This window comes from Anguilla anguilla, chromosome 15, assembly GCF_013347855.1.
Source record: "Anguilla anguilla isolate fAngAng1 chromosome 15, fAngAng1.pri, whole genome shotgun sequence".
NCBI classification, from domain to species: Eukaryota; Metazoa; Chordata; class Actinopteri; order Anguilliformes; family Anguillidae; genus Anguilla; species Anguilla anguilla.
Window position 1 is genome coordinate 8,959,306 of NC_049215.1, and position 12,111 is coordinate 8,971,416.

General features: G+C 40.1%; 1 protein-coding gene across 1 annotated transcript; it reads right to left on the bottom strand.

Annotated features, from left to right (window-relative positions):
• Positions 1-3,074: 3,074 nt before the first annotated feature.
• Positions 3,075-6,647, bottom strand: si:ch211-246m6.4 (transcription factor 15). The gene is made up of 2 exons (XM_035393118.1): positions 5,967-6,647; positions 3,075-5,371 (listed from the first exon to the last, which is right to left on the bottom strand). Exons 1-2 carry the CDS (start codon positions 6,564-6,566, stop codon positions 5,339-5,341), a joined length of 633 nt encoding a protein of 210 aa, XP_035249009.1. The 5' UTR covers positions 6,567-6,647; the 3' UTR covers positions 3,075-5,338.
• Between the last annotated feature and the right edge of the window lie 5,464 nt (positions 6,648-12,111).

Consider the following 12,111-nt stretch of genomic DNA (forward strand, 5'->3'; position numbering starts at 1 on the left):
GATAATTCCTATCAAATTGTTCATAAAGCAAATGCAAAGTTCACCACAGGCTTGGACGCATATGCATCCCAAACTGTAATACCCCTACATAACCAGCAGGAATTATTATATTATTACACATACAAACATTACTGTAGATTACAAAAAAATAATAATGACAGTGCTATACTAATCTGGCTAGTATAGGGATACAATGTTGAATGAATGTAATATGTATGTGGCTGTATTGCAAAGCAGAATGAAGACAGCTAGATGTAGTTACATAATTAATAATTAAACTGGTTATGTTACAGCAGAGAAACAGACTAACAGAGTAAATAGTGTGATTCAATATAACTGGCTATACAAACACACTTAGTTACCAGAATATGTATTTATATACTGTAACTAAATTAATAAAAAAAATACTAGCCATAAATAGCTAGCTAACTACCTAGCTGCTTATCCTATGCAGCTGTGAGTGATGATGTCTAATGGCTTTTTTTTAACCTTTCATACTAGCATGTAAACTGGCAAGGCACTGGGCAGGCAAGCTAAAAAGAATATAGCTAACCATGTTAGCTGGCTTAGCCAGCCAGTTACGTTAGCTAGCTAGCTAACGTTGTTAGCTAACGTTAGCCGTACTAACGTTACTGAGCTGACATCACGGATAATTATTTTGCTGACGTTAAACTACTAAATCTGATTTTAGCTCGCTAATAGCGTAATTTTAGTTAATCACAATTAGCTGCATGTATAGCCAGTATCATCAACCCTGTGCTGCCCTGCACAAACCGGAAGCTCTGCACTCTCAGGCTGAGCTGCTGACCTTCTCTCAACATCCGCTGTACCGGTAGTTACATTCTCAATTTCATCATTATTCTCCTGAATCTCCTTCTCAAAAATCTGCCTCGATATTTTCTTTAAAAATCCGTGGATATCCATCGTTTCTGACAGTTCAGTGACACTAACGTTACTGAACGAGAAATATTCGGACTCGTCTACAGAACTCTGCGTAGTGGGTACGTTTGTCAGACAAGCAGAACTGTCAGTCTGTCACTCAGAACCCTGTGACTGAACTTTACAGTAAAGTACTGTACCAGTGCTAGCCATCGAATCGTCTTGCAACCTACTGCGCCTACTAGTCGGTTAGGTTACTTACTGCTAGATTTGAAGGGGGTGATTTGTTTACGTTAGGGGGCCATTAAATGGAATGATATTTGGTGCTGTATCTCTTTTTTTCGGGTGTCAAAATGTATTTATTTATTTTGGTGTCAAAAGGTCCGCGGCTGGACGAAAAACATCCAGGGTTAACTTTCAGCCCCAGAAGCCCACCCTAGCGACGCCATTGTTTTAAACCAAGCGGCCAAAACCAGACTTCGTTTTTGAAGCTCATTTCCTGGTGTTGTATTTCCTGGTTGCTCACTAGCGCCACTACGGATGGCTCCAGTATAGGTGTCTTCATATCCAGTTTCCATGTAAGTCTACGGTACAAATGCGATCAAAATACAAAGTCAATAATTTTTTCTCACAAGAACAAATAGTCATAATAGGTGTATTTTATTCGTCTTATGACTGTCCATGGGTCGATTTCATGATTTATTGCGTCATTTGGGCACAGTGCCAATATTTGTTCTGGACCAATGAGGTACAGCTTGCGTCACTTCCGGATTACTGCAGAGGACTGAGCTACAGTAGGGGCTACAATCTGTGGTCACTGGGGTGGGAGGTGGCGTCTCTTGGCCTTGACATTGCGGCTCCGACCACGGTCCACCTGTGCGAAGTCAGAAAATGCAGGCATCCCATTTCGTAGTGATTTCATTATGGCGTGTGCTATTTACAGCTGCAGTAGACGACTATAAAATAATCATCCTCTGAAGTTTTTCGGTAGGCGAGTCATTTTTACTATTTCCTTTAGCCTACTTAACGTGTTTTAGAGACCCACGGAGAGTCAATGGGTGACGCCACAGTAGCTTTGTCCATATTTTTTACAGTCTCTGGTTACAAATCGCCTTCCCGCATAGCTAATGTCTTTGTCTTTAGTTCAAAGCATAGACAAATATACATAGACGCCACATTGACTGCTTCGGCCCGTTGCTGCGATACATCAACGTCGCCGCCATATTGGACCAGGCGAGACTGGCCTGAAAAGAAATGGAAACGGGGTAGCTGCGGTTTTTCTGGATAAAAAGCATTATAACGTTTACATTACTCAAATTATTTCAATGAGTCGTTTTTATATTCAAGGCTTTATGATCTGTGTGGAGTAGGCTACAAAAAAAGTTTTATCTCCAGTTACTTAGAATCTCGATAGTTAGGCTATAATCGCTGCTAGACGCTCAAGATAGGAGTGTGTATCAACATTAGGTTTACATGGACTGAATCGTGTGGTGGAAAATAAATCATTGTCATAAAGAATTGCCACAGTTATTTTTAACGGTGCTTCTTAAACCCAGATTGAAACCTCTCATACACATTGTTAGCTTGCAGGAAAGAAAAAAGCTGTTGAGCTACCCATTTCATAGGGATCTTTGATGGAAATTGGAGGTTTCAGTTTTCAGTAGGATCAAAACGAGATTTATTACAAGACAAGTAACTATTTACAAGTAGGCTAGTTTGTTATAGTGAACACCTCTGGTGTGTAAATCTAAATTCTTTTGGAACTCATAATGTCGATTTATGAAATCGGAGAATAAACAAAACATTATTTTAAATAATGAATATAACTTCTCATGGAAAATGTTTTTTTTTTTTGAGGACACCGTGGGACTCCACGGGCCACTGGAGGACCTCAAACTCCAGTTTGGAAGCATTGCTCTATACCCCTAAACCCTAAACCCTAAACCCTAAACCCTAAACCCTAAACCCTAAACCCTAAACCCTAACCCTAACCCTAACCCTAACCCTAACCACTACCTAACCACACCCTAACCCTAACCCTGTGGTATGGGTGTGCTTTGCATGCCCGCTAGAGGTCACAATAGTGATCTCTGAATGAAAAAAGAAAAAAAAATCAATGCAAACTGAGGTTTGGAAATTTCAATTTTAATTTCAATCTCAATTGGAAGTGAAAGAAAATGTCATCAAGCAAAAAAAAAAAAAAAAATGTGATTTTTGAATTTGTCCTACTGCATTTCCATTGTCATGGAAACAGATTTCAGATTTCTAAGCACTCACATTACCACTTGTTCTGCCTGTACAAGAACAACGCATAGACTTTGTGTAAGTAGATTTTGTTAAATATTTTACTCTCAAATTATGTAGTTAGCCAATAATTATAATTATGGCGATGCTGGAAAGCCTGCGCTTGGCGGTCCACTAGAGGAACCCATTAGAGTGCAGTTTTTGTTTTTGGCTATATCCTCCTAAGACCCAACAATTCATTTTTTTGTCCCCTGTAGGGGACATGAGTCTCTGGTTTTAATCTGAAGAACCATATATTCTATTATGATCCTGTTCTGTGTAGAGAGCATAAAAAAATTAAAAAAAAATAGTTTTTTGAAAATATTTTCACTGCAACATTTTTTTGTCATACAAGACACTTGTATTATGTCAAAGAAAATGTAATAGTCTTTGGAGTATATGTGGTTTTCTCTCTGCGAAAAACATGCATAAAAGTAAAAGAGCAAAGCCATAATTTTAAAAATACTTTTAATAATTTGAATGAAAATGAACTCACTGATATATGCAATTGGTTAAACTCATATTTATCTTGTTCTGTTGTACAAAAATACGTGTCATTTGTAGCAGCTTCATGTTTTGCTATGTGCAAAATAAAACAACAGTATTGCAATATGGACACAGGTCCAGGTAAATTCAAGTATGCTGACATAAATGGCATATTTAATACTTTGAGAGGTAGGCCTATATATTTCAGCAAATAGTGCATATGTAAACTACATTTTTGGCTCTTAATTGAGGTGAAAAGTTTCAATAGCAAATTTGTTGTGAAATTTTGTGCCATTGGTTTGATAGGATACTCACAAGAAGAGGTTTGTACACATGTCACAGTTGAAATTCTCATGGTAATAATATATTGTTGGGCACATCAGATATTTTTGAAAAGTACTTGGAAAAACCAAATTTATCAATGAAAAGTGCAATTCTCTGACACTGTAAAATCTAACTATTCTTTTTATATACTGCACAACATTAATAATATTCAAAACAGTACACGTTGCATAAGGATTTGAGGTGCTTTTTTTACATTTCTGTTTGACCAACTAAAATAATCAGAATATGTTGTATTAGCAACATATTGTCTGAAGTTTTGTGCAATACAAGCAAGTAAACATTGTTGTTTTGTATTTGAACCCCAGATTACCATATGTTTACAAAGTAGGTGCATGATTCAAAATTATTTCCAGAATCAATTTACTTCAAGAAATTTAAATCCAAGATCTTCAGGACACAAGCAGTCTCTCTCTCTCTCTCTCTCTCTCTCTCTCTCTCTCTCTCACTCTCACACGCAAAAACGTTGAACTTTATACGTACAGTATTGCATATGCAACTACATTCCTGATCAAGACAATTATTTAATAAAATACTAATACTAGTTTGTAAACACAATGTAATTATTAAGGGGTTTCTGATCATGGTTGAAAAGTTATTAGTAGTGAAGATGATCGTAGGATGTATACATCACTGACAGGAGAAAGACTTTAATTGCGATCACTTTTCAAGCAATTTACCATTTCTACTCTGCCTTATCTTTCTTTCCATGTTCTTTCAGAGTACCGTCTGAAATTAATTTATATATTTTGAATATAGACTATAGTTGTTTATGTATATTCAGTTTTGACTAGCCCTCATAAATTCATTCCTTACAATTGGTATTCTGATTCAACTCCCCATTAAAGCGCAAAGTTTAGCTAACTACCTCTAAGCATGCTAAAATACGGCGAACGACAGGCCGCTACAGGACTGAAAGTTCTTGTTTACGGTCCGATGGTGTAGCAATACTAGAGGGACTTAATTGCCTCTGCCCAGCTGGCAGAAGAGCCGTCTCTATACTGACAGCAACCACTGTGTGTCCTGGCTTCGGTTACAGCCATGTGGCTGGCTGCGGAGGCAATACTTTCATTTAGGAACGGGACGCTGAGGTTTAGCATTTCTGATACTGAAATAGCTGCATTGCCAGGTGCAGCTGTACACACGGGCTCGTGTTACATTTTACCAAAACACTTCAGATAAAACGCAAAGTGCACTTCAGTGAGGGTCCCTCTCTTCCCTTTCGTTCATGAAATTACAAAAATATACAAAGTTCAGCTTCTTTTTTTCTTCTTCTATAGAACAGTAGTCATCTTTACATGTAAACATCGGCGCTTGTCCGAGCATGCGTCCTCTCCGTTTCCTCAACTCAAACAGACGAGTGCTTTTCCCCATCTCTGACCTGCCGAGGTAAAAAAAAAAAAAACATTTTTAAACGTACGTTCAATTACGCTTTTTTCGTATTGTATTAATCTTTAATTGATTGTTCTTTTTAACGACACAGCACATTCATTTTATGTGTTCGCTAAAACATGTCACTGATTATTTTCCACAGCGATTAAAAGCAAGAATTGCACTTGCAAAGGCTGATTTCCTATACAGACATATAACTATTTATTTATTTATTTATTTGTTTATTTGTTTGTTTGTTTGTTTGTTTGTTTCTGCACACTCGCCCAGACAACTCTAAAAATAGAACTGGTTAACTTCTGCACTGTGAAAGGCTAGCGTTTGAACGCACAGTGCTCAACAAGAGAGCCCATACATGCCCCTTAACCTGGCTTGGGCACTGTCCACCATGCACATGACTTCAAGCGCGCACACTCGCGCACAAACGCGCACGCACACGCATACACACTCACACACAAGCACACACACATGCACACACTCGCACACGCGCAAATGTGCACTCACACACATGTACACACTGTACACATACACACGTGCACATACACACACATGCACACACAGTACACACGCGCGTGCACAGGCCTCACCATTTTCCTCTGGTTGCTGAGACAGAAAGTGCAGATGGGCCTGAGCGTGGGGCTGGTGATGCTGTGGTACTGCAGGCAGGGCTGGCCGTCGGGGCTGTCCTCCCCGAGCAGCAGCACGTTGGCCAGGTGCGAGATGTAGCTGGAGGCCAGGCGCAGCGTCTCGATCTTGGACAGCTTGCGGTCGGCCGGCTCGGTGGGAATGAGGGTGCGCAGCGCCGTGAAGGCCGTGTTGACGCTGTGCGTCCGGTCCCTCTCCCGCGCGTTCGCCGCCTGCCGCTGCTTGCTGACGCTGGCCAGGCGCCGGCCCCGCCGCTTGCCGGCCCCCCCCTTGGGCCCCCTGGTCGGGCTGCCCCCCCCCGTGGACTTGCCCGAGCTCTCGCTGCCGCTGTCCAGCTCGTCGGGGTCGGAGGGGGACCCGCCCTTGTCGCTCCCTGCGGACTTCATGGCGGCGGCAAGGAGAGTGGGCGCTGCTCGCGCCCCGCGGCCCGGGTGCTGGCTGCCCATCGCGCTGCGCGGGGCGAAAATAGCACCCGAGACCAGCTGCCGCCGATCCGGTGACCGGGGGGTCCGCCGCGTCCCCTTGGCTGCTCGGCATGCCATTTGCTGAATGACTGATCCTTTCTGGGGCCCGGAGCATGTGGCTCTCCGCAAAAGGCCAGGTGGGCGGGGCCTGGGGAACACCTGTCGCGGCCTTCGGAGGCGAGGGGGTTTATATTTATCCCGTCTTCGGCCCCCTCCCTGCCCCCGCACCCCCTCCTGCCACGCTCATCCCCCCCACCCCGCCCCCCTCCGGTGGTGTTTTATACCCCCCCTGCAGGGCTCAGGTACATAACCTCTCGACTCTGCGCTTCGTGCTGGTAACCTAGGTGGGCCGCAGGGGCAGAGGGAATCTTCCTCCCCACCTCTGTAGCTGTAATGAGTTTCCCTCCTCTCCCCTGCTCGGTCTATCTTCTTTCCTCTGGGCTGGAAAAGCCTGTTGTTCATTACACCCCTCTTTCATCCCTTCCTTTCATCTCCTCCTCGTCTCACCTTAGGGCAGGTTTGACGTGACGCCACGCTGCGTACACGCAGCGCTGAGACAGGTGTGTGTGTGTGCGTGCGGAACGGGCGCGGTGTCGCGTGCGTGGCGTACGTGATCAAACCGCACTCGCCTCAGCGGGGTTAAACAAATCGCAATCGCTGGCTGAATTTCCAACAGAGCAATCAGACAACTCTAAAAGATCATCATCCTGAACTTCAGATGATGATGTTTTTCATTACGTCGCATGATTAAAAGGCCCGCCAGTTTAAATAAGAATCACACACTAGCTTCTGGTTCACTATCTCCTATCTGTGTGATTGCATTTAATGTGCTTATTTTGTGTTTGCGCACTTTCCCTGAAGCCATATTCCTTTTCGTGAGGAAAGTAACGATTTGTGAGAATTTTTAATCTCTGTGTTATAATACGATTACTTTGCGTTCAGTTATTTTCATTCTAACCAAGAGATTCAATTATTTTAGACCATTAAAGTTGTGCAGCCGGAATAATAGCAGGTGGCATGCTATTACTGAAAACAGCTTGAGGACTCACATCTTTGGCTCAGCATGATCTTCAGACTCATTTCAGCTCACTGGTTACACCTGGTACATGAAATGGCTTCTCCTCCTGGTTTGTAAGTCAGATAGTTTCAGGTTCCAATCACATGTGAAGCCCTACCATTGTATTATTGGGCAAGGTACTTAGCCTAAAGTACTTGAGTAAATATTCAGCAGTATTAATGAATGATTTTTTTTTTTTTAAGCAATGAGCAGCGCCTGAGCAGCGCATGGTTAGCCTGTGCTGTAGCACTGTCCAGGGAGGGAGGGATTCATTCGGTTAGGACTACCGTCTCACGTGCTCTTCAGTGACGCCTGCTGGTTATTCCAGCACCCAGAGTCTGTATGTGCAAACTGCACAGTGTCATTGGGCCTCATTTACAAAACATTTTGTCATTCATAATTTTTTTTCTTATCTGTATTTGTTCATGGCTGTTTCCTTACGCTAATCTCATGAACAGGAGTGTGCATAAAATTTACAAACAGCCAGCTTTCATCATCTCATACATCTTTGATACGCAAAAAACAAAGGTCCCATATTGGTTTTTCATTGGAATATTTTTAAAAACGAAAGTAAGCATAATTAGTCTAAATAGTCTACGAGTATATGTGTGTGTAACTGAGGAGATGTGTGTGTAAATCTGGTGAGACTGTGAGTAAGGATATGTGTGTGCAACTCTGGTGAGACTGTGCTGTGGATATGTGTGTGCAACTCTGGTGAGACTGTGCTGTGGGTATGTGTGTGTAACTCTGGTGAGACTGTGCTGTGGATATGTGTGTGTAACTCTGTGTATATGTGTGTACAGTAACTCTGGTGACACTGTGCTGTGTATATGTGTGTACAGTAACTCTGGTGACACTGTGAGTGAGGACCCTCGCTCTGAGCTCCAGACTGGCTGTAACTCCTGTATGAGTGAGCTGTACAGGTGTTACGCTGCCATTACCCTCCAACTGTTCTGGTGGCAATGGGTGCTTGCCATCTTTAGAGTTGATATAAATATCTGCAAATGTACATGACACTTATATAGAGTTACTCTAGTAAACTTAGTTTACAGCTACGTTTTAGTCTCTCGCAAATCACAAGATGTTAATAATGCACAGGGAAATGTAATGAGTTGAGATAAAACTTACAGCACCATATAAACCTGTCTTAAGTCTCGAGGCCTCAACATCTTTGTTTCATGTTTAAGAAATACTGCAGATAACCACAACAAGTTCCCTGTGGTAGTAGTGTCAGTATTGCCTTTCCCTCACTACAAGTTTGTAGTTGTCTTTCGGCAATATTACAAGGCTGATATATGAAACTTTGTGAGGTCGTCACGCCGACAGAGTAAACTACTCACGACAATACGCTAATTTATTGCCCTGTTTATTTATACACATATCTGAGCCTAATATAAAATCAAAGCTTGCCCTGACTGCAAGGAGCCAGGCATTTTAGTGACAAGGCTTTTCGCTCTCTCAAAAGAAGAAAAAAAAAACCATTGTGAATAAGAATCTACTTAAATAATTTTTTATGTGCAATCCATTTGCACAGCTGGATATAATTTTACTTGAGTAATTTAGGTTGTATGTATTTTGGTCAAGGGTGCTGAGATACAGCTTCAGTGGTGCAAGCTTAGGTCCCTAACCGTTATGTTATGCCGCTGAATCTACTGCAGTTATTATTAATAATATGTGGGAAAATAGGGAAGGCATGGGTGTTGCATTTGAGTAGACTCAATGAGCAAAATATCATTCTGTTTCGTGTATATATGATAAGGTTTAACAAACTGATGGAGACAGCTTGAAAGTCAGAATGGTTTATTTTCAGATTTGCTAACCACTAGATGGCAGTAAGTCACTTTAAAAACTATTTCCATCTTCTGCGTAGGGAGTAGAATTCAGACAAATGGTGTTTCATACGGTTTAGTGGGAAATTGGGATGGGAAACTGCAATTAATCTCATTTTTTTTGGGCCGTGACACTAAAAAGGCACAGCAAGCCAGAAACTGGCAGTTGTGTAAAATTCACACACACACACACACAAATAAATAATTACAAATATGTAACACAGATAATCAGAAGTGAGAGCAATTAACCCAATGTAGGCCTATGCCCGACACATGTGACAGGTAATGACAAATAAAGAATTAAAAAAGCAGTTTATTTTTAAACATGAAAATGGTAATATAAGTCTATCTTGTTTGGAACGCTCTAAGATGCACTTGTCCTCTCAGGACACAGGAGACTCACTGATTTTTCCACAGGCGATTTCACACTGATAGCCGAGAAAGCCTACATATAAAACTCCATATAAGGCTTTGTGCTATCTCGCAGGCTCTTCATTTCATTTGAATGACAGCTCCCCCCCCCCCCCCCCCCCCCCCCCCCCAAAAAAAAAAGGATATTTTATTGTTTTTGAAGTATCATTTTAAATAGATGTTCTGTTCATATCGACTGTACAAAACAGTGAATAAAAGATGTTTCGACAGTATCCAGGGAACTATTCCCCGAATATGTTCCAATCTGGAGGGCTGAAGAGAAGCACCTGTTCTGTGTGTATCTTTATTATACATATGTGCTGATCTGCTGCTCTGCTCTAGTGTCATGAATCAAGTTCCTGAAACTGTGTGCGTGTGTGTGTATATATAAATATATATATATATATATGGAGAGAGAGAGAGAAAGAGAGAGAGAGAGAGCTCCATAATGCTTGCAACAAAGATATATATGTATATTTTTTTCCTGATTTGGCTCTGTACATGTGGTTTAAGGGAAGATTCTCAGCTTCTATTAAAGGGTATTATCACAATAGTTTCGCAGGTGTTTCTGATTGCTTTTAATTGCCTTTGTAGGCTGTTATTGGCATTTATCAACATAAGGACCAGAGTTGTACCAGTGACAAATAAGAAAGCAATGGTCAGTGACCTAGGCCAAACCTTATCAAAGTCAACTGGGAAATTATTAAGAAGAAAAGAAGAAAAAAGAAGAAAAGAAGCACTGAGATCAGAAAAACTCTGATCAGAGGCAGGTGTGGATGTGTCAGTGACAGGGGTGTAAAGTACTTGAGTAATTGTACTTCATATATTTCTTCCAAAAAAGTCTTCAAACACATTGTTGCTCATTTATTTCACCGGGGTTGTTCAATAAAGATGATTTCCTATTGATCCAAATCAATTAATTGCATTTTTACTTTTTTTGCATTATTTTCACATTTTGGACATAAGCCTATAGCCTTATGTATTTTTCTGATTTTCCACTGACATATATTTCTTCCAAAAAAGTCTTCAAACACATTGTTGCTCATTTATTTCACCGGGGTTGTTCAATAAAGATGATTTCCCATGCATTGGAATTAATGAATTGCATTTTTAAAAATTTAGCATTATTTTCACATTTTGGACATAAGCCTATAGCCTTATGTATTTTTCTGATTTTCCACTGACATATATTTCTTCCAAAAAAGTCTTCAAACACATTGTTACTCATTTATTTCACCGGGGTTGTTCAATAAAGATGATTTCCTATTGATCCAAATCAATTAATTGCATTTTTACATTTTTGCATTATTTTCACATTTTGGACATAAGCCTATAGCCTTATGTATTTTTCTGATTTTGCACTGACACTGATTTTTCTCCAGAAATGTCGTCAAACACATTGTAGCTCATTTATTTCATTGTGGTTGTTCAATAAAGGTGATTTCCCATGCATTGGAATTAATGAATTGCAATTTTAAAAATTTAGCATTATTTTCACATTTTGGACATAAGCCTATATAGCCTTATGTATTTTTCTAATTTTCCACTGACACTGATTTTTCTCCAGAAAAGTCTTCAAACACATTGTTGCTCATTTATTTCACCGGGGTTGTTCAATAAAGGTGATTTCTCATGCGTTGGAATCAATAAATTGCATTTTTTAATTTATTGCATTATTTTCACATTTTGGACATAAGACTATAGCCTTATGTATTTTTCTGATTTTCCACTGACATATATTTCTTCCAATAAAGTCTTCAAACACATTGTTGCTCATTTATTTCACCGGGGTTGTTTAATAAAGATGATTTCCTAATGATCAAAATCAATTAATTGCATTTTTACTTTTTTTGCATTTTTTTCACATTTTGGACATAAGCCTACAGCCTTATGTATTTTTCTAATTTTCCACTGACACTGATTTTTTTCCAGAAAAGTCTTCAAACACATTGTTGCTCATTTATTTCATTGTGGTTGTTCAATAAAGGTGATTTCCATTGCATTGGAATTAATGAATTGCAATTTTAAAAATTTAGCATTATTTTCACATTTTGGACATAAGCCTACAGCCTTATGTATTTTTCTAATTTTCCACTGACACTGATTTATCTCCAGAAAAGTCTTCAAACACATTGTTGCTCATTTATTTCACCGGGGTTGTTCAATAAAGGTGATTTCTCATGCGTTGGAATCAATTAATTGCATTTTTTAATTTATTGCATTATTTTCACATTTTGGACATAAGCCTATAGCCTTATGTATTTTTCTGATTTTCCACTGACATATATTTCTTCCAAAAAAGTCTTCAAACACATTGTTGCTCATT

What these genes read in the sequence shown, in the direction of transcription:
- si:ch211-246m6.4 (XM_035393118.1), bottom strand. Translation starts at nt 6,566, where the DNA reads ATGGCATGCCGAGCAGCCAAGGGGACGCGGCGGACCCCCCGGTCACCG. An exon ending in TCAGCAACCAGAGGAAAATG is followed by an intron (nt 5,372 to 5,966) that starts GTGAGGCCTGTG and finishes TTACCTCGGCAG; the next exon opens with GTCAGAGATGGGGAAAAGCA.